The sequence below is a fragment of the Myodes glareolus genome, chromosome 1, assembly GCF_982192425.1.
Source record: "Myodes glareolus chromosome 1, mMyoGla1.1, whole genome shotgun sequence".
Classification (NCBI taxonomy): Eukaryota; Metazoa; Chordata; class Mammalia; order Rodentia; family Cricetidae; genus Myodes; species Myodes glareolus.
In genome coordinates this window covers 22,447,962-22,471,378 of record NC_142026.1, presented here as the reverse complement: position 1 = coordinate 22,471,378, position 23,417 = coordinate 22,447,962, and the positions used below count along the sequence as shown (strand labels likewise).

Sequence of the window (23,417 nt, the reverse complement as noted above, 5' to 3'; positions counted from 1 at the left end):
GATGTCATTATTTTTTACTGCTAAGTAGTACTCTATTGTGTAAATGTACCACATTTTCCTTATCCATTCTTTGGTGGAGGAACATCTAGGTTGTTTCCAGGTTCTTCCTATTACAAATAATGCTGCTATGAACATAGTTGAGCAAATGTCCTTGTGGACTTTAAAGAATTGTTCACAGTCCTTAGTCATCAGGGAAATGCAAATCAAAACTACTCTGAGATAACTTACACTGGTCAGAATGGTCAAAATCAAAACCACCAATGATAACTTATGTTGGAGAGGGTGCAGAGTAAGAGGAACACTCCTCCATTGCTGGTGGGAGTACAAATCAGTATAACGTTTCTCAGAAAATTAGGAATCAATCTTCCTCAAGACCCAGCAATAACAAGTTGTGTTTTAAATGCTTAAATCTCAAAATTTTTTTAAACAGTACTTTGACTAAATTGTGCTCTTTTGTTTTATTATGAATAATCAGTGTTTTTTAAAACTTAATACTTTTTGGCTACCCCATTTGGTCCAGATAAGAGGGTGAGGAGAAACAGTAGCAGTGTTTTTTGGTTTGTTGTAAAATGCTTATATGTCATTTATTTTTGTATGGAGGGGGCAGGAGATGCATACATGTGTGTGCCTTGTAGAAGTCAGAGGACAGAGTTATTTATCTCCTATCCTCTTTGTCCAACAAGTACATTTACCTACTGAGCCATCTTCGGATCCTGTTTGATTTTGATATATTACACATATGTGAAAGGTAGAATGCTTACCATCACTAACATTAGAACTTAGAAACTAACTGGAAAATAATAATAGTCTATAAAAACACTGAACTCATAATTACCAACAAATTATTTTACTTGCAAGTATTTTACTTAGAACATTTTTATAATATTTCATAAATTTGCTTTTATTTGTAAGGGCTTATTGGATCTGAAGAGTAGGTTTGATCGCTTCCTCCAAGAATCCTTCAATAATGACCGGCTCTTTAAACAGACTATTGCTGGGGACTTTGAGTATTTCCTAAACCTCAACTCCAGGTCTCCTGAATACCTCTCATTATTTATTGATGATAAGCTGAAAAAGGGAGTCAAAGGGGTAAGTAATAATACATTGGAAAATGCAAGTTTTACTTCCTGATCTAAAATTCAGAAATAAAATTAAGAAGTTTAACAAATAAAAATGAAGCAGGGCTCTTTACTCTACTAGACAGACAGTTCTGTTTAACGTGTTAGACATGTCAAAAGTTGCTTGCCATTTCACATACACATTTTTTACATAGTTTTTTCTTGTTAAAAATTCCCCTAAAAGTAAAAGCACAAATATCACAATAATTTTAAAATGATTACCTTTATAGCTAACAAAATAGTTGCATGAGGGATTACAAAAACTGGAAAACTTGACAACAGTTGTAGATTGTTGCTTGCTTTTATCTGGTTCTGGGTTTGGGATATCAAGCAGGGCTTGGTTTTTGAGGAATTTGAAGGCGTACTTGAAAGACCAGTTCTCTGAAATATTTTGAAAGTTTCACTTACTGAAGCATAATTTTAAATTTCATCTCTGGGACCTTGGGAGCTCACTTGGAACCATAAAAAATCAAATTAAGCTATTTTGATCACATGTGGCCTTTTTAAACCTCATCTTAGAAATTCTAAGACAAAGGAAAAAGGCAGCAAATGATTGAAGATTAAGGGAGGCTACTGCTAAGTTAGAAAACAAACTTACCGGCAGCAAAGAAATGGCATTCAATCTAATCTCTCTTTTCTAAAATCACAAGCATAATACAACCCACTACTTATTTTCTTTTCTTTATTTAAGAGATAAAGCAAAAAAAGCCTTTTTTAAGGATTTAACAAAAATTTACCCGTATATTTGCCAATTTTGAGGTTTTTAATGAAGTCTTAAATCTCTTAGGGCCATGTAAATTTCTGCAGAAAGTTTTAATGTATCCTTTGTTAATGAAATTTCATCTGTTCTTAGTCCAGCCCTGTAATAATTAATGTCCCATCTGAGTAGTCTCCACTCTTTAAATACATTAGAGAGTATAGGAATGAATGAAGTAGAGCACATTCTCAAATCATGTCCTTTGTCTTTTGATTACTTTTGCAGCTAACAGAACAAGAAGTAGAAACGATATTGGATAAGGCTATGGTCCTTTTTAGGTTTATGCAAGAAAAAGATGTATTTGAACGTTATTATAAACAGCACCTGGCAAGGAGACTGCTCACGAATAAAAGTGTTTCTGATGATTCTGAAAAAAATATGATTTCTAAATTAAAGGTAAGCTTTATTTTAAAATGAATGTAGTATGCCTAACCAATGTTAATTGTGTGGTTGGTTGAACACAGCAACATCAACATATAGTTAGAAATTGTTTGATTTTGGATGTTTACTTCCAGACTTATTCAGGGTAGTCTGGTTTTTGAATGTGGGGTGGAGGTGGGAAGTGCTTTGCTTTCACTTGTTCGAAGTAAAGAACATCAAAGTTCTCAAGTTCTGTTGCATAGGGCGGTTTCTGAAATAATCTGTACCAGAATCATTTGAGATGTTTGTAGAAAATGTCAGAGTTTAGGCCTTACTTTCCATGGAGTATATTCGAGTTTCTGAAAGAGCCTGGTAATGATACTTAAAACTAAATCCTGAAGTTATTCTTAAGCACCTTAAAGTTTAATAGCCATACACATAGAGTGAAGTGGGAAGACTTTCAGAGGAGATAATCAGGGATGGCAATAACATGAAAGTCTTTGTTTCTATACCTTTTCTTAGGAAAGTCCGCTATTTATTTGTTTGTATTTGTGTTTTTTCTCAATAGACTGAGTGTGGGTGTCAATTCACATCGAAACTGGAAGGAATGTTTAGGGATATGAGCATCTCAAACACAACTATGGATGAGTTCAGGCAACATCTACAGGCAACAGGGGTAAGAGACTACATTAATTTCTCAAATGTTGAATCTTTTCTTTTATATATAGAAAGTCTATGTCTTCAATTTTAATAACATCTTCCATATACTTTGAAGCTACCCTAGACATGCAATTAAAAATAATATTTGGGCTGGACAGATAACACAGAGATTAAGAGCTTTTTTTGGGTCCCAGCCTTTTAGGCATCTTACAACTAACTGCCTGTAACTCTACCTCCAAGGGCTCTGACACCCTCCTGTATCGTGAGGACAACTGCACTCATGTGCACAAACTCACACAGACACACATATAAACATAATTAAAACTAATAACTTAGGAAGTCTTTAAATGTAATTGTTTATGCTGCAGACCTTAAACGTAAAATCTCCTAAGCTTTTCCCTGTTTTGGAAGCAGTTGATGGACAGCATCAGAGTCAGCAAAGCAACTGTGAGCATCCTGAAGTCTTTGAATTCTGTTAGAATGTTGTGGATCTTCAAGCTGAATACAACTTTTCTGAGGGTTTGGGCTTGTTGAAATCTATTCAACACAGTGGTCCTTTTATTTATTTTCAGGAGTCATACAACAAATATTTTGCTCTAAAAAATAGAATACACGTGATTACTTGTAGTATTATAGGAAATTACAAGTGTTTGTTCATTTTTTCCTGTTTCTTTTTAAGAGGGCAGAAAGCCTAACAGTGAGAGTAATGCTAGTGTGTATTTTATTGAAGTTGTTATCTATCATATAGATAGATGTTTATTGAAAGCAGATACATAACACTGGACCTCCAGCTCATGTTAGTTATCTAATGAGGTAAAAATGTTCAAAGCATAGACGAAAGATAAAGTTTGGTCTAAAATGATTCTACTCACATCTAAGAATTTTCTTGTCTTTATTATTTTAAGTTAACAGCTTAGGCAATAATTATAATTACTTGGAAAGCTAATTAAACAGATCCAATTATTAAGATCTCTTTTCTTTATTAGATTCTAGACATGAAGATATCTACTTTGCAACTACTTTGTAAATTACAATAGAGACTGTATGGGTGGGTAGTGAATCTAGTCTGTTGTAGTTCATCTCTTTCTGTTTGTATAGGTATCTTTAGGTGGTGTTGATCTCACAGTCCGGGTTCTCACAACGGGATATTGGCCCACTCAGTCAGCCACACCAAAGTGCAACATCCCACCAGCACCGAGACATGCTTTTGAGATATTTAGAAGGTAACACCTAAAAAGACTCTATAAATAACCAAATTTGGATTTTTTTTCACATTAGTCATATTTCTTATCAGTGGTAAATATATTCTACTTTAAACCTCATATTCAGACGAATTTATATTAGTAACTTTTAGCGTGTAAGAACATCTTAAAAAGAACCTCACACGAGTGTCAGTGTCCTTCCTTTAGCATCAGTATATGTTAATTGTTATGTTTTGCACTGTTAGTGTTGGTCACTGGCTGAGGATAGACTGTGAAGAAACTCTTCTGAACAGCTGGCATGGTCAAAGTGTGCAAGAGGAATGATTGAGTGTGTTGGTACCTAATTAGTTGCATTGATCTTACTTACATCAACAGCCTATGCTCTGCTTTCACTTTCCTCTTCTGGTAAAAAGCAGGAACAGAATCTAAAGGCCTCCTACATCTTTTAATGTCTCTTATCTGTATGTTTGCAAAGGGTCGTTGTCTCACAGTTTGTAATTTCAGATGTGTAAATTGTATAATTTTTTTAAAACTTAGTTTGCTTTGCTACAGGTTCTACTTAGCCAAACACAGTGGTCGACAGCTCACACTCCAGCATCACATGGGTTCTGCAGACCTCAATGCCACCTTTTATGGTCCAGTTAAAAAGGTAAATGTTGATTCTTGGTAGTATGCAGAGTAACTTAAAAATTTGTGGACAGAGCTGTATGATTTAGGTTGACGTGAGGATAGCAGTCACTTCCACCTCGTAAGTTGGAAAACTTAAAATCTCTGTTTCTGTTTATTATGTGTGTTCTTTTGTTTGCTAACTGCATTTGAAAATGTGAAGATTATGTCTTCTTAATTTAAAGAATAAAATAATAGGAAAATTGCAGATTTTACTTATAAAATTAAGACAGAGACCCTGTGGCCAAATATGTAAGTTGATTTTTAAGAGCATACAAAGCAAAGTAACCCTTTTGAAAATTCTGTCTTTTAGTTCTTCCTGCAAATCAATACCAGGAGATTGGCACGATAAGGATTGATACTTATAAGACACACAAATATTTGTAGAGTCATTTTTAAAATGAAGAACAAGTAATTTGTTTCTCTTTAAAAAGTAATCTTTAAAAGTTTTGAGGTCTAGACTGATAATTTATTCTTAATACTTGGTTTGAATCAAACCTTAGAGTTGAAAATTAATCAACTTAGGCAACAAAAAGTTGTAATCTAGATTGTAACCTAGACTTGTTCATGTAATGAGTATGACACCAAAGCATTTTTAGTTTTGTTAAATGCATGTCTAAATATTGTTGTTTTTATATGTAATTAACGTAGATGCAGAACTTTATAATTTCTTTAATTGAAAAAATATTTGGCACTGTTATCTCTTTAAGTATATAAACTCTTCTTGACTACATTTAAGTGTTCACTTGCTGGAAAATGGGGACAGTTCTTACTAAAGGGGTGTGTGTGTGCGCTTGCGTGCGTGCACACACAGTATATGTACATGAGTGTTAAGCGGGCTTTCTATTATATAGAAATGGGTTACAATATTTATTGGATGGGAGGAGAATATGGAATTTATTTCTGAAATTATGATTAAAGCTGGTAGGAGATAATGTCTTTTTTGGTTTTTTGAAAAAATACAACAGGAAGATGGATCTGAAGTTGGTGTTGGTGGTGCACAAGTAACTGGTTCTAATACTCGGAAGCACATACTGCAAGTCTCCACTTTCCAGATGACCATATTAATGCTGTTTAATAATAGAGAGAAATATACATTTGAGGTATGGCTTATAGTAATAAACATTTTGACCAGTGGTATTGTTTTTAACTATTGTTACTTGAGCCTTTCTTATTGGAGTTAACTTAAGAGACACTCTTTGAATACAATTAGGAGAGACTGCATAAAATTCATCCATTGAACTATGTGATCATCATTATTGGGGTGTGTTTTGTTTTTGTTATTTTAAATTGACATTATTTAGATACAGTTTTTTATTATATGAATACATACATAGCTTGCTAAGTTTTAAAAGTAAATTTTGTATCCATTATCTGTCATGAGTACTACCTCCTATATTTCTTTGTATTTGTTTACAGCCAATTCCCTCCAACCACTCTTGGTGCCAAATAACTAATGACTAATATTTATTTCTGTGGGTTGTTTTGCCTTTTATAGAACTCCATGTCAATATAATATGGTATGTGTTGCTTGTGTTGAGGTTTCATGGTTCGTTGTTTTTAAATTCATCTCTGTTATATAGTATCAGTAGTTGATTCTTTTTACTGCCTGTGTATTAGCTACATTTTTTTTTTTAATCAGCTCACTTGTTGAGTTGTCTATGTTTCATCACCTGAACCAGTACCATGTTTTTTAAAAAAGCCAGACATGGTGGCACTTACATGTAATTCCAGAACTGGGGAGATGGGCCCCAGGCCTGTGAGAGGGAGGTAAAGAGAGAAAGGTGACTGCCTCCTCAGAAACTACACCTAAGGTTGTCTCGTGTGTGTGTGTGTGTGTGTGTGTGTGTGTGTGTGTGTGAGAGAGAGAGAGAGAGAGAGAGAGAGAGAGCGCACAAGGTATATGTTTAACTTTTAAGCAACTGCCTTAAATATTCTGAAGTTCGTAGTTTTAGTCAGTTTAGTTTATGTTTAGTTGAATCATGGACTTAATCTTTCTTTAATGATTAATGATGTTGCACATCTTTTATGTGTTTGTAAGCTACATAGTTATATCTACACACACACACACACAATTGCAGATACAAATGCTTTGTCACATTGTCTTTTCTATTTCTGTGACAAAAACACCATGACCAAGGAAACTTGTAAAAGAAAACATTTAATTGGACTTAGAGTTTCAGCAAATTAAGAGTCAATAAAGGGAAAGCAAAGGTGTTGAGTCAGGAATAGCTGAACTCCAGATCCACAAGTAGACAAAAGGCACTAGTTTCTTGAAACCCTAAAGGTACACCCCCTAGGGAAAGCCCTCCTCCCACAATACCATACTTCCTAATCCTTTCCAAACAGTTCCATGAACCAAGAACAAAAGTATTCAAACATAAGAGCTTGTGGGGTCGTTGTCATTTAAACCACATGTTTATGCCACAAATATTTTTCAATTTATTGCTTGCTTTTTCTGAAGAAGAGAACTTATAAATATTTAAAGTTCAGTTAAAATGGCTTTGTTTTTTTGTTGTTTTGTTTTTGTTTGTTTGTTTTTTTGACTTTTTGAGACAGGGTTTCTCCATGTATGTACCTCTGGTTCTCCTAGAATTCGCTCTGTAGACCAACCTGGCCAAGAACTCAGAGATCTACCTGCCTCTGCTGAGATTGAAGGCATGTGCCACTGTGCCTGGCTCACTATGGTTTATTATTTTGATATCCAAAGAAATGATTTCCCATCATGAGATTTGTAGAGATTTACTTCTAGCTTTCATAAGTAGTTTATAATTTTAGTTTTTATATTTACATATGGTAATTTTCAAGTTAATTTTTAGATATGCTGGGATTGTAGGTGTGAGTTACCACATCAAGCTTTATGTGGTGCTGAGGATCAAACCTGGCATCCTGCATGCTAGGCAAGTGTTCTGCCAACTGAACTATATCCCTAGTTCCAATAGGTGTTTATGTTTTTATTTGTTTGTTTGGCTGGGCATAATTGAGACAGGGTTGCTCTCTTACGTAGCTCTGGCTATCCTTGCTGTCCTGGAACTTGCTCTGCAGACTTCTGTCTCCTAGGTGCTGAGGTTAAATGTGTGCCCCACTGTTGCCTAGCTCTAATAGATGTTCTTTAATTGAAGTTTTTCGTGAATATTTTATGAAGAGTATGTTAATACCTGATAAATACTAAGGTTGAATTTTGAAAGCTCTAATTTATTAAAGAACTAAGAAGTATGGTGGGATTATTAGAACAGTCCAAATTTATTTTCTAGAACTACTATGAAATTGCTGTCATTAACTGTAATGATTGAAGGTAGCTTTTCTTTTTCAACCAACTTGGGATTCATTGATGCTAACGAGCAAGTTTTAGGTAGAAGTTAGGTAGAAGAAAATTGCTCTAACATTGCCAATTTATCTAATTCATGCACACTGAATTTTCTGTGTAGAATTCCATGTGTATAATGGGCCTCAAAACCTTTGGGTTCTAACTAAGGCATTGTAAGAAGATACATGACACTTAACTTGGGTTGTACACTGTGTGTTACATCTTTCCCTTCAATTCTGTTAGCCAACTCTTTCACAGAAATTAGAGGAGATCTAAATACTTCATAATTTTAAAGGAAGCTTTAAAATTTATACTTTATACATCTTTGAGTTCAGAAAGGTGATTAACCACATACCAAATCCCAATCGATGTGCTTTAGAACACCCACTAATAATCTGTTACCTTTTGGTTTCTCTGAGTTAAGTATTAGCTGGAGGTCACTTGTGTAACTGTGGCTTAAGGCCCTTTTAGCTTAAAGTCCTTGACAAGATTGTATTTAATGGTCAGGTTGAGCTTAGAAAATCCAGTTATTTGACTGCACTTTACACTTCCAAGGCATTTTTCATGGTGAGCAGATTTGTTTTGGCTGTTGTTAAAAGTCTGTAGTTTTTTTCCATGTAGGCCTTTGTGATCTTTTGACCATTGTTAACATCGTTAGTGCCTTAGTTGCCCTAATGTGAGCACTCCTAGAGCCCTAAGAAGAAGTCTTATTGTCTTTGTTGGTAGAGCCTTCCTTTCTTGTTTGGTCACCCGAGTCAGTCTCGGCTGATGAAATGTCACAGAAGGCAAAAGTGCTTGCAGATAAATATGCTTGCCATCAAGCCTACTGACCTGAATTTTATCCTTGGGACCCACATGATATAAGTTAAGAACTAACTTACCTTCTACAAACGAGTTGTGGCGCGCGCACACACACCAAACCCAGTAAATACATAATGTAACAAAAATGTTTAAAAACAGCACTACCAAGATTTTTATGAGCTGTCTTGAGAACTGACTTACAAGAGAGGTAATTTTAGAGTGTCACATTTAATCCATAGTAATAAAGTTGTTGAGGTTTTTCTATGTGTTTTTTTAAATAAAGTTCATTGTAATCTAAAATAGTTACAAGGATCATAGAATAGTAGCTTATATCCTTAGTTTTAGTAACTAATATTTGGTTTTGAAAGCAACATGAGTAGTAATTCTTATATTAAGGCTCTATAGTATGCTTTTTAAAAATTTTTCTGATTCTCAAGTATAAGCTAATTTGAACTCTAATGTCAAATATAATTGAAGTGGAAAACCAATAAACATACCCAGTGCTGGGTGTGGTGATGACATGCCTTTACAGCACAAGAAAGGCAGAGACAGGCAGATCTCTGAGTTCAAGGAGAGTCAGGGCTACACAGAGAAACCCCGTGGGAAAGGGGTGTAGTTCATCTGAAATGGATAGCAGTCATCAGTGGTGGTTAAGTGTAATGCCACAAGCCAGAAGGAAATATTTTAACACATTGATAGAAAAATAGATGTGTGTAATCTTAGTAATTCCCTACATTATCAACTAGTAAAATTATTAAAAGGGATATGGAAGATTACATAATATAACAAGGTACAATTGAAACTGTTTAAAGAATTTAGACACAGCAGAATAGACATTGAATTCTTGAAATAAATCTCTATATGACACAACTGTGTTACCAAAGCTGAAAAAGGAAAAAGATGGGAGCTCTGTTACAGATGCATGTTGAAAAATGATTTATGTGTCTATGTAGTACTCTTCTTGGAATACAAAAAATGATCTGCACGAGAATGATGTGTTAAGATAGCTAAATTGTAATCCTAGGATATTACACAGATATTTAGTTGCCACGCACCATTTTAAGGCAAAAAGCAATTGGTGCTTTCAACAGATATACTGAAAATATTTGCTTAAAGTCAGTCTTCATATTCACTGCTGAAATGTAGGCCTCTTAGCCGTCTAAATAGAATGAAAGTTTTCTTAGTTGTCATAAAGAGAGTTCTAAACATCACAACGGGACAGCACCATTGAGAATTGGTGCGATGCCTACCTTTGCTACCACAGTTCCTCTGCAGGTCCTTGAATTCTTAACAGTGATAAATGTGAAATGATAAACATTTACATTTATGAATATTATTTGATTGTGAGCTTGATAGTGTGTGACAGTCACAAGAAAACATTCTCAGAGTAGTGGTATGGAAAAATGACACTTTCTGTAAGCGAGGTTTTCATAGCTTATGACAAGAAGAAAAGAATTATCAAGAATCATAGCCATAATATAGTCATTGTAGCAAGAAATAGAGGATTTATACCAATTTTGCTTTTAAAAGGAAAAATTATGGAAGGTTGTAGAATGGGAGGACTACATATTATGTGGTCAATTTTTTTAAGTCACCTATAAGTTCAAAGAACTTTAAAACTAAACATTTCTCTTTTTTATGAACTTGATAAACTGATCCCAGGATTTATGTGAATAAGAAAGTGCACAAGACTAAACAAAACCTTTGTTTTTCTTTTCTTTTTTTCTTCCTTGATTTTTCAAGACAGAGTTTCTTGTATGACCCTGGCTGTCCTAGAACTCACTCTGTAGAGCAGGCTGGCCTCAAACTTAGAGATTCTCCTGTATCTGGATCCCAAGTGCTAGGATTAAAGGTGTGCACCGCTACTGCCCAGCCTATAAGCAAAACGTTACTGGAAGGAAATGGGTCTTGAATTGGTGGTGGGGAATCTTAATACCAAAGCATAAAATTATTTTCTGTTTTAAATGTATTCCTTCAAGATGAGTTATCATATAGCCCAGACTGGTGTCTAAATTCATGATTTCCTGCCTGAGTCTCCCAAGTGCTGGTGTTATGATAAAAGTTATAGATGAAGAACTTGTTTGAACAAAATAAGAACCCAGAAACAAATTGGGTTATATCTTTTAATATTTCAGATACACTAAATTTATCATTTTAAGTCAAGTGTGGATATTTTTGGAGGTGTTAGAGGACAGTCGAGGGCCTTTACTACCTTTATATCACATCTTATATGAAGGTAGATTCTAGGTAAATGCATATATTTGAAAGTTGATATGTGAGCATAAATAAAGATACAACCTAAGATAGTATTTTCAAATCTTTCAGTATAAGTGACTTATGTTAGAACTAGCCATCTATAGTCTAATAATAAGACCTATTTAGCTTTCTGTTAATTCATATATTATTTGTAATGTCTACAATAGTAATAGATGTTGTTATTTGAAGCAGAGCTATGTAAGATAACATTTCACAGAATCTTGAGCTTACCTACTTCATGTTTTCATAGACATACATGTGTAGTAAGTCATGTGAGTGTGCAGTTCTCTCAGTTATCCTACTGACATGAGCACAGTGGGTTAAAAATTACAACTCTTTGCCCAAGTGTTTTTATTTTTCTCAATATAAAATTGTATTTTAGTAATTGCCTAGACCTCAGAATAGTTGTCTTATGATTTTTGTGTTTGTTAATTTCCAGTAGTCAAATCTTACTTTGATCCCAGGGGCAGTAAATGGTTTAATTCAGGTTCTAATGTTTGTTTTCATAGTGAAAGCTTGAACAAAGTGGTCTTGGAAGGAATATAGTAAATACTCCCGAGACTGACTATTGTGACAGTATTACCTGAATGCTGTCAAGTTCCTGGTGGTGCCTGCTGATGTCCTTTTTAGAGAACACATTGTACTTCTGAAGCAGAAATGCCCTTGCCTTTAACAGTTTGTATAGTTTGTTCAAATAATGAGATTTTAGTAGCAAGTCATAATAGTCAGGAGATTTTTATTGTAAATTAATTCTTTAATGAAATTACCTTTCACTAGCCACTGCTTGGTCTATTTATTTGCTGATTAACTAATGTACTTTTAATATTGGGGGGAAATCTAATTATGTCAAATCTAATGAAATTTCAGGAAATTCAACAAGAGACAGATATCCCTGAAAGAGAACTTGTTAGAGCCCTCCAGTCCCTCGCCTGTGGTAAACCAACACAGCGGGTCCTCACAAAAGAACCCAAGTCAAAGGAGATAGAAAGTGGCCACATATTTACAGTTAATGATCAGTTCACATCCAAACTACACAGAGTCAAGATTCAAACAGGTACCTGGAATTCAAGTTTTCCTCTTAAAAATCATGTATTTTTACATAAAAAAATTATTCCTCTTGTATTGGGTTTCTTCCTTTTAAAGAGTAATAGTTTCATTGTTAACAAAAATAATGCCTGTGGTATGATTGTGCTTGGTGCTGAGAAGGGAAGTGGATTGTGTGGATACCTGAGCATAGCAAAATGCTGAACCCAAATGCAAATGAGACACAGCCCTACAGACTTCTTAGCAATAATGGTATAATTGTTTCTGACTGGTAGTCAGAAGTCTTTTAAGGCTGTTTTACAGATTTTTAAAATTGGTTGTTACCTAAAGGATTAATCTTTAGGTACTTTCTCTAGGTTTTAGTATTGTAAAACCAGTATTACCTTTAATTTAAAAGCATAAATAACACCATTGTGAACAATTTTTAGTACTGCCTTCTATGCTGATACTGAAAATAGTCTTCAGTATATATAATCTGTTTTAGGTTTTTATTTTCTGTTTGTAAATGGCAAAAAGCCAATCCTTCCTTTTCAGTGTTTAGAATTAAAGCATCCTGCTTCCTGGTTTCAAGGTTAATATTAGTACACAGACATACCTCAGCACACATGTCTCCTTGAAGTAAAATATTTTCCTCCATCATTCTAAATATGTTATCACACTCAGGAAAAATAATTTCATATTGCTTCTGTTGTATATTCTTTTTGTCTCAAAAGTTCTTTTTGTAACTAGGATTTTTTTTTAGGATTTCCGCATTACTACTTATTGTATTTCTTTTATTTCTCCTAATCTAAATAATCTAAACCCATACCCTTCATTATTGACCTCATGAGGGGGTAATTCTTTGTGTAGATAATTTTTAATTGCTTTACTTTTTTTTTGCTAAATGCTATTGAATGCAGTTTTCTCTTTTCCATATGTCTTCTTATGTTTGTTTAAGTGAAAAATAGATACATGGTTTGATTGTATTAGATAGGATAGAGGGATCGGTGAGATTAGATTAGATAAGATACCAGGGCTGTAATACAGGATCTCACATACACTAGGCTACATGCTTCTTAACACTGAGCCATATTGAGTCCCCTACAGAAAGCAGTATTCTTATCAAGAAACTTTTCCTCCAAGCATCTAAATGTCTATATTTACCAGAATAATATAAATTATAAATCTGCTATATAATGTCTATTCATAAGTCAGCCATTTGCCTCTGTGAGGTTTTCTAGTTTGAGTATAAAGTTTCATGCTTACCTCCTTTTAATGGCCTGATAACACAACAGATGGGTCTTGTTTTTGCTACATCAATTATGGCATAGTTGTATAGTAGGTCTTTATTTTGCCCCTTCCTGGTTATTTTGAATACTATAAGAAGGGCAGAGTGAGACTCTTCCAAAGGTTGGAATACAGAGTAAATGTATGATGAGAATTATGAAAAGAATTTTATTAGGTAGTAGAATCCAAGGAGTTGGAAAAAGGTATTTCATTGCTATAGAATTCTTTTTACTGATACCTCAGTAGTGCATTTTAATTGTTTAACTGTTGGAATCTTGACAACACCTCCTCTTCCCTTTCCTGTGGTGTCTTATGAGGTAGAGCAAATATTTGACTATCTATCTGAAAGGTTTTTGTTGAAATAATACTTGAAGCCATGGTGAAAAAGTAAGAGTTGAGGTCTAAAAGCTATGAACAATTTATAAATTGTGTACTGTTAATTTTGCCACTGGAGATATTCGCTACCATTTTTCTTCCAGGATAGAAATTATTCTGGTCTATGAATAATTGACTTTTAGCCAGGCATATGTGGAATACAAATTTAATAGCAGAAGTCAGGAGGCCAAAGCAGATGAATGTCTGAGTTTGAGGACATCCTGGTCTAAATAATGAGTTCTAGCCAAGCAGGACTATGTAGTAAGACCCTCTTAAAAAATGTTTTTTTGGCTTTATTTTCCTATTTAAAACTATCTTCTAATTATACAAAAAAATTTATAATTGAGGTGAGTGTGAATGCTTGCTTATTGTGTGTTAACTTGTATGCATACTCTAGTTGAGATGAATTTTTCCCTGAATAATAGTAAAGTATATTAAATTTTCTTATAAACCAAATTTTTAATATATTTCTTCTGACAAATACCTTTATTTTTATTTTAGTTGCAGCCAAACAAGGTGAATCTGACCCAGAAAGGAAAGAAACAAGACAGAAAGTAGATGATGACAGAAAGCATGAGATAGAAGCTGCTATAGTGCGAATAATGAAGTCTAGGAAGAAGATGCAGCACAATGTTTTAGTAGCAGAGGTAAGGATGCTTGGAGCCAGATTGGCATCATTTTCACACAACACGGCTTACTACGAGCAAGACACTGCATAATGAAACACCTGCACACCAGTTACCTTTTTAAACAAATCACATATATTTTTGAATATTAGTAATGTTACCATTTTTTGAGGACCTCTTCACAAATTAGGAAACTAAGACCCATGAGGGGTGTAACATAGTCAGATAACAAAAGCTTTGTTTAAGAATTTAGACGAGTAGGTCCAACAGTTTATTAACTGAGAAATGAGAAGGAAGAGTTTAGCTTCCTGGGATTCTGGCTTGAGTGAATAAACAGAGGTTGGGCCCCTTAACTCTATAGTGAGAAAGAGTGATGTGCTTCTGTGATCTGTATCTTAGTTGTAATGGTTTGCACATTTGTCTTTGTTGTACACTGGCGTTTGCGGGGCTGGGAGTCCATTAGAGCATTGAAAGTCAGTTGAAACGTGAAGGCCAGACATTAAATTATTAATTCACATTATGTAGGAATATAGTCAAAACTGGATTCATATTATAAATTGCTCAGGCGTAACATGGAAAATAGCAGAAGGAAAATACTGCAAGAAAGAGTTCTACAGTACCACATTCAGGAACAATGAGAATGCCTAATGACACTGAGAGGAAGCCCGTGAGCACTGGTTTTAAAGGGTTGTTTTTGTTGTTTTCCTGAACCAGTCTTAGAAATAGAGGTTCCCAGTCTATCCAGACCTACTGAATCAGAAATTCTTGAGTCAGCAATCTGGCCTTTAACAGGCTCTACGTAGGTGATTATGAAGCGTGTTTAAATATGATGCCCTTCCAAAGAGAACAACAAACTAAGTATGGTTTTACACAGCAGAGGAACGACCACGAGTGGATGGTCAATAATTGTAGAAACCATAAAGCTTAGATGAATGACTGTATCAGCAAATGTGATTAATTTTGCCATATATTTTCACTGGTCTAGAAGAGTAGATAGTTGATACAGCACTGGGGAAGTAAGTGGGGGTGGAAACCACTAAGAGTTTGTACTTCGAGACCATGGGTCCTGGTAATAGGTAGAAAGAAGAACGCTAGAGGACTAAGTGGTAGTATTAGGTGTTCTATAATTCGCCCTTTTCTTCTAAATGGAGATTGTTGATGGTGCGTATATTGTGGGTGGTTAGGACAAGGAGGCAGTAAAATCTGGGAAAGGAAGGGTGAATATTGGTGGCTGGTAGTAGCAATAGTGGGCACTAACAAAATGTGCCTTTTCCTGAGAACACAGTAGGGCACACAGTATGTGCTGACCAAGCAGTGATGAAGTAGATAAACATGATGTAAGGAAGGAAGATGAGTATCAAATCAAACTAAAATGAGATGACTTCTTTCTTGTCCCTGTGTAAAACAGGATAGTGGTTCTGCGTTATTGTAGCACCAAGGTTGGAAAAGAAGAAACACATTGAAATTAGCATTTCTGTCTACAACTGAGCGGTGATTTTCATATTAAATTTGTACTAGGATTTCCCAGGGATTTTCAGACCTTTATAAAAGGCCAGTTTTAGCCTGAGGGCAGCTAGAAGCAGCACATATAAGTGTGACTAGATATAAGTGATTTATATCATAAAAGCAAGTAGTAGGTGGTTTTGACCTATGAGTGCAACTGATGACTCTTAGTTTATACTGATAATAATTTCATCAAACAATGCTTGTAAAATAGGACCAAAGAAACCAGAGTCGAAAATGCTTTTGAGAGTTGAAGTAGTGTCTTAAATACAGTCTAGGCCCTGTAAGGAAGGAGGCTGTGTCCAAAGTAGCTATTCACAGTCTGAAAGATATTTAAGAATAGACAATTTCAAATGGATGATAGCAAGATTTTTGTTTTTATTACCTTTTTTAATTAGCAGGTGTATTAAATGCACTGTGAGGATGCAGAGAGGCTAAGGTTGGAAAAGGAGAACTACCTGCCAAGTGCAAGGCTTTTGATGCTACAATAGTAATTGTGGAAGAAGGATAGATAGTAACTGCATAGTAGAGTGCTGAAATTTCACATCCCAGAATTTCTAATAACTGATTCTTGTGGGAAAAATAACCTTAATCAACAAGAATTAAAGAAAACCTGGATTATGGGTGAATGGATGAGTCAGGGTGAATTATTGAAATGTTCAATAAGCTTTGAGGACAAAGAGGTTTAGGTTCTCTCTGGTTCTGGTACTAACTGTTAATACCAACTTCTTGTTTTTCTTTATAAAATGAAACAGCCTACATTGTAGTTAAAAGCATTAGACAAGTATATTTATTTACATACACAATGATTGATAGCAGTAGACCGACTGCTACAGTTAATTTATTACTAGAAGCACCTTGCTTAGGATCTGACTGCAGCTGGAGCAAATGACGACAGTTGTTCATAGTATTGGCTGCCATTGCTGTAAGTTATTTTATCCGTTAACTCATTTCTGAGATCCCAGAGCTGGACAGATATGAATCAGGAATTTGAACCCAGGCAACTTGAATCCAGAGCTTGTGCTTGTAAACCACATACTGTGCTACCCAGGTTCTGTAAGCTGGAAAACATAACCCAGAAGTTAGTAATATCATCATCAAAATGATTGCATTTTATATATATTGTCAGATATGGTATATTGTCAGATTAATGAAACCCAACAAATCATCTTTATCGTTCACATTTTGACACATGGCAGTGTGTTCTAACCCTCTTTAACATTTTCAAGTAAAGGCCTTAAAGTTACTCCTTGTGCTTTTTTTCTGTTTCAGTCATTTTATCTGTTAGGTTGATACAGAGTACTCTTACCTTATGTTCCCTACTGCTGTAATTATAGATGGTAGTCACCATGCCTGGTGCATCTATATTTTCTAATTTAGTTGTACAGTCACTAAATTTTGATCTTAGCTTTAAAATGGCATGTCAGCTCTAGTGAAAGAGGAATTTTTGTGTGTTTATGTAGAAGTGTTTTAAAAATTAGATTTGTACCTTCTCTTTTTAGGTAACTCAACAGTTGAAGGCTCGATTCTTACCAAGTCCAGTTGTTATTAAGAAACGTATTGAAGGACTTATTGAGAGAGAATATTTGGCACGAACCCCTGAGGATCGCAAAGTATACACATACGTAGCATAAAATGCATTCAGAAATTTGATTTATTCTTGGACTGTACTCTTCGCATGGACTGGGAAGTTCTTTTAAATCATTACTATTAAGACGACCATCTCTTCTGTTAAATTGCAGTACATGTTATAGACCACTCAGATCAAGCCTCTCCTCCCTCTGAGAGTTTTCAACATCAGTTGATTGAGCTTCAGGCTTTCCAACGTTATCCCTGTAGAGATCATCTTTACAGTTCCTCGGGAAAATGTGAATGTGCCGCGTTTTGTTTTCAATATTGTATGAAAACAGGAAAAAAATAAAACAAATTTAGAAAACACAGCTCATTAAAATAAAATTGTTGAATTTCATTTCCCCAGGTCTTCAGTGTTGATGTAAATGTGTTTCTGTAGTGTTGCTTATTAGCACTTTGCGCATTGTGTAAGTTGGGTAGCAAAAATGGCAAAAGAAATACAAAGTTCCCAGTTTTCTTGCTCTGCTTGTGACATTTCCTTAGCTGGTATTGTTTAAAGGTTTGATAAATATACAAAGACCAGGCGTACAATTGGCGCATGCTTTATCCTACCACTTGCACTTATTAATCTTCCAGCCTTATGACCAAGACCCTTTGTTTGGACATGAGTACATACCCTGAGTTGTTTTGTCCCTATTGTAATTTGAGGTTTTCCAAAATAAGTTCTAAGATGACTAGGTTTTGCTCTGAGTTATTTCTAGAGAAAGAAAATATTTTAGTATGTATAAATTGTACAATAATTTTTTGCTGTTGTACTTACTGCTAATAGTGGATTGTATAGGGTGGTGTTTTTATTTCATTTATTGTAGACAAAAAATAAACGAATTTAGTATTCACTTACACACTAACTCAAATATGTCAGAGCACAAAGGTGGCAGCTGGTTATATTTAATTCAGTCCCTTTGAAAAGCACATACATTCTACCCTTTGTTTATAAATAACTTAGCCCCCATATCTCTTTTGCTCTCTCTCTCTCACACACACACACATGCACACAGTTTAAATATATATTTTGGTGAAACTGGTACACCATTGTTTCAAAATACAATCTAAAAATGCAATAAATAGATTAACTTGGTAGTTTGAAGGAAGTCTTCAGTTCTTGCAGCTGTGTTTTGGAAAGTGATTAAGCAATATTTTTCAAATGTGATGATTCTTGGGTATTTAGCTCTCTGTTGTCCTGAAGAGTCATTTTCATGTTTTCAGAGATGTGCTTTGTGCTGGAGATTTGTGTCCATTGCTCTGTGCTTCTAACTATCACTGAAGTTGTTTCCTACCCCATTGATCTGCCAAGGATTATAGTTTGCTTTAACGTCAGAGTATTTTTATCTTGCAATTTATTTAATTTCACTCTTTTTTTTCTCTCTTACAAGGTAATGTTTTAGATATGTAATTGGGGGAAACCACTGTAGATTTCTGTCAGAAAAATGAAATGTTACTGATTTCAAGTAACCAACTCCCCATTGAACATCAATACTGTTGCTATGCTTATTAGAATGTATGTCTCAGAAGATGGTTTCTGTTTACGTTGATGGTGAAGTTACAGTAACTGAATTTTAATATGGATTAAAAACTCCACATAAATATTTTCCCCATGCGTCTTGGATTATAATTTCCCTTTTAGGTCTGCAAATATGCTTTTATTTCATTTAAATTGCTTTTATTGTGTTGTACAATTTAAACCTTATGGTCTTGGTTTCTACATGTTTCCCACCTTTACATGAGACAGTGAAGATGTTGTAATATGGACATTGCTGTGCTTACACAGGTACCACAGGATGCTGAAGAGTTGCTTTCTGGTAATTTGGATTTTTCACTAAGGAAGCTGCTCTTTAACACTTTGGAAGTAAGGACAGTTCTGGTTGTCAGCAATCGAGGATGCTTTGAAAGTTTCTGTTATGAAGTCTCCTAAGTCAGACATTAAAAACAAAGTACTAGCTCAAACCATTAAAATTTCATTGATGTCATCTTCTGTATGGCTGTATAGATCAGGTCTAGCGTATGTGTAGGGACATAAAGATTTGATACTTGTGCTTCTAGATGCTTGCTTCTGGGTTAAAGTAGATTTGCTGGGGAATGCTACTTCTGCTACCTTACCAAATTCTTGTGATGCATTTTGATGTTTCTCCTCAGCAATAGGTCATTGACATTTATATCTACTTTTAATGTTTTGAAAAAATAATGTGACTAAATTTTTTGTGACTCGAATTTTAGGGAAGATGGATAATTTTTCCAGCTACAAAAATGATGTCACCTCTGTTCATTAATTGTTGTGTTGTAATTTTTTGCTGTCGTTTTTCATAAGGACAGCAATTTATTTTTAAGTTGTCAATTTAAAAATTGAAAATTTATTACAATTAGGAAACAGCCTCACAAAATAAAAAGAAAATGGTTATGATAGCAAGGATTCTTTATGTCAGTGAATTTAACCAGGGAATTGAAGGGATGCATATATGGGGCATTGTAAGTACTGAGCAGGGAGGCACCATTTCAAAACCTGGAAAGCTTTAACAGTGAAGCATTGTTGACTTCTGTTTTCTCAATATGCTGGATGGATGGGGAGACTTAGCTAAGAACCAGTGCTCTTATAAATAATGTGTACATTTCCCAAAACTAGTACCCTGACTGACATCTTGGGCTTCTGAATACCTAATTCCGCTACTTGGGTATTAATGTTTTTTGTTAATTCTATACAATGCTTCTTTGGGTTTAATTTTGAGTATTCACTTTAAACAAATAATACAAGATTTTGCTCTTGTCTCTCAACTGTCCTTTGAAAGTAGCCTAATTATTTATGTTATGTTTTACACAACATAAGGTTCTTGCAGTCTTGGAAGAAAAGCCTCTGTGTATTATTTGTAACATGTTACACTGTGTGGTGGCACTTCATTTAGTAACTATTTTTGTGTTCTATTGATAATGGAAAATGTAAGAAAGGGGTGGTGTAAGTGAAATTATAAATCTTCTAGTCACAAGAGCAGAAATGGTCAAGTCACGGGTGACTTTTGTGGGAACAGTTTGTTGTCCATTTAGTTGTCTTATCATTTGACATAACTATTATACCAGTGTTATTCAAGGTAACTGCTAAAAAATGCCTAAGCCATTTGGACCTTAGTTTAATTATAAGCTAAGACTCGAGCTTGTTTATGTCCCGTGAAATGGGTATGGATATCCATTTAAATCTGTCACTGTGTACTTCATTTGCATGAAGCAATGGATGTAACGTGGAAATGTATCAGTAGAATTCTGCATGTTTTTGTTGGCCAATATTTGCTGATGCCAACATCAGACAAGAAGCAAGGATAACGATGACTACTATTTTGGAAAATGTCCATTTAAAGGAAAATAAACTCTAAAATTCTTAGTGTGGGGGTTACAAGGTAAGTGATCATATTTTACAAACTCCTTATTGCATTGTGTTTTTTTTTTTATACCAAATCCAGAAGGTATAGGACACAAAATGACAATATAATAACTGGTCATGAAGCTAGCTCTTGGGAGAACTTGAACAGAATATTTAAATGGAACATTGGTAACTTGACGTAAGTCATTTCATTCTTGATAGTTGGGTCTAACTTGTTCCTAAGCGTCCCATGCTGAAATGCCTTGAAGTGTTAGACTTAAAGTACATGAGAAGCTCCTAGTTTTGTGTGCTGTGTTTCTAGTTAATGAAATCAAGTTTCAACATTCTAATAAAGTTTACAACTCACATAGCGTAAAACTTTAATGTGCATAGTTCTTGCAGTGCAAAGATTGTGATTCTGCAGATTTTTTTTTCCCCTGTTGTGATTTCTGAATGAATGCTTTAGCAGGATCTGGGGGGGGGGGGGGATATGGCACTTGAAGCCCCAAGTGTAGCAGGTTTTAGAAGCATTGAGCTTCCTATATTAAAATTTGTGCAGCAAAATTCACTCCAGCATCAACAAAAGCATGTAGACAGTTTACCTGGAAAACTTAAGGTGGCGCCTTCAAGTACCACTTTAGGAGCTTTATTTGGTACATTTAGTACAACTGGTAATTACCAAGTCTGCTCTTGTGTAAGTGAACAGTATAGAGACCTTGTTGGCTCTAAGATTCTATTCAGTATACCATTTTCATTACTTCTTAGCTCAGAGCCACGTTCTTCTTTCATCTTCATTGTGTTTTAATTCTGAAGGCCATCTGAAGGTAGAATATATTACCTTTTAAAAAATTTGAAATACATAGCTGTAAATTGATGGTAAATGTTATTTTCATATCATTTATAATCTTGTTACAGTCTACTTAATGAAGTTTTAGTTTGGGTGAAAATTTCTTCTAAAGTAGTCCCCCCTCCCTGGGAATAGGGTAAATAATCTTACTACAATTAGTGTGTATGGGGCAGAATTTTATGGAAATGAAGTGTGCCAACCGTATGTTGATTTACATGTATTAAAAGATGAATACACAAACTTGCTGTTGCTTACATCACTGCAACTTCTAGGACCCAGTTTCTTTTGCTGATTTTAAAATCAGAAAAACAAGAAAAAGTCTGGAAAAAGAAATGTGTGCCAAATCCCACTAAGTGTAGTGCTAGAATTTGGACACAAGTCTCGCTCTAAAGCTTGTGTTCATTCTAAAGCCTGTGTTTTTTTAATGATTATTCATGTTCCATCTCCAGGAACCAGTGATATGTAGAAGTTGAATTTGGATTTTACAAATTTTTCTTAGCATATATTTTGGTAAAAGTTTGTGTTGACTTACAGTGCCTTGATACTAAAACAGTATGCATATAAAATTGTAATGTGTATCTTGGTATATATTCTTTACTGTTGTTTGCATAAAATGCTCAATGTCAGATCTCAATACCTATGGAGTTAATTTTCTATGTTAGCTTAGATTTGTGAAGTAACTACTAACCTGATGTTTTAAAGATAGAGATGAAACAAGAGTGAGAAGTTTGGCTAAAGAGCATGGTATAGAGTAAAGTAAAGACAATTTCAGTGTGTTCTGATGCAGCAAGCAGCACAGCATGTATGTAATAAAACAAGAAGACATTGTGACTGATGTTTAAATGAAAGGTGTGGTGGAGAGTCTGGTGAAGATCTTGGTCCAGTTTCAGAGATTCCCGAAATGTTTTTGCAATATTCCTAAGAAAAGCGTTTTTTAAGCAAAATTACTATTTGTTAGAAGGTGTCCATATTCAGCTGAATTTAGCCCACTAAAGGAACAGTCCATTTCAAGGGAGTGAAGGTTTATTGGTTGTTACCAGGGTTGGAGAAGTCTTCTACAAACTAAAAGCTCAAGAAGAGTAGCCAGGCCTAAATTTTTACCCTTATTGTTCACCAACATCCAAGGAAAGCTTGGGGTAGAGGAGTTGCCCATCTGAAGACAATGCATTTATAGGTGCATGGTGAGGCTCTGGGACAGCTATGTTTGGGAAACGTTTTTTAGGTTATTTTTAAACTACCAGTTTCATTAATTAAGTAATAATATTCACATGATAAGCAAGTTCCAAGACCCTTTAATATCCTTCTTGTATTTACTAGACTTAAATTGGTTAAAGCAGCATGTTTCTCAAGGAATGTTATAACAAAATGGGGTTATCCCGTCACATTCGTCACAGCCAAGTTGTCTTTCGGAGAGTAATGTCAGTCATGGCACCTTACAGTAGGGAGACAACTATGGTGTCTGAATTAAGCACTGTCACTAAGAGAAAGTGAGCTTAGAAACTCTGCTTAAAGACTTCTGCTAGTCCAAATTTAGGTAGCAGTATTAGATGGCTAAGTAAAAAGTAAGTGCTTACTGAATGGGCTTGGAATTTGTTCTACTAGAACCATGGGTTATGTGGTGACCTAGTCTGGGTAGCAGAAATTGAAATTTGTA

At 34.8% G+C, this 23,417-nt stretch overlaps 1 protein-coding gene across 3 annotated transcripts in view; it reads left to right on the top strand.

The window, feature by feature from the left end:
* The window catches only part of Cul3 (cullin 3), a 77,645-nt gene extending 59,735 nt beyond the window's left edge, over positions 1-17,910 (top strand). For all 3 annotated transcript variants that reach the window (XM_087904759.1, XM_087904762.1, XM_087904764.1), the window contains 9 exons: positions 913-1,089; positions 2,101-2,271; positions 2,804-2,911; positions 3,994-4,118; positions 4,650-4,746; positions 5,732-5,866; positions 11,995-12,181; positions 14,314-14,459; positions 17,444-17,910. In XM_087904759.1, coding sequence (XP_087760885.1) covers positions 913-1,089; positions 2,101-2,271; positions 2,804-2,911; positions 3,994-4,118; positions 4,650-4,746; positions 5,732-5,866; positions 11,995-12,181; positions 14,314-14,459; positions 17,444-17,575 — 1,278 coding nt within the window. In that variant the 3' untranslated portion in view covers positions 17,576-17,910. The remainder of the gene's footprint in view (positions 1-912; positions 1,090-2,100; positions 2,272-2,803; positions 2,912-3,993; positions 4,119-4,649; positions 4,747-5,731; positions 5,867-11,994; positions 12,182-14,313; positions 14,460-17,443) is intronic.
* Positions 17,911-23,417: the final 5,507 nt, after the last annotated feature.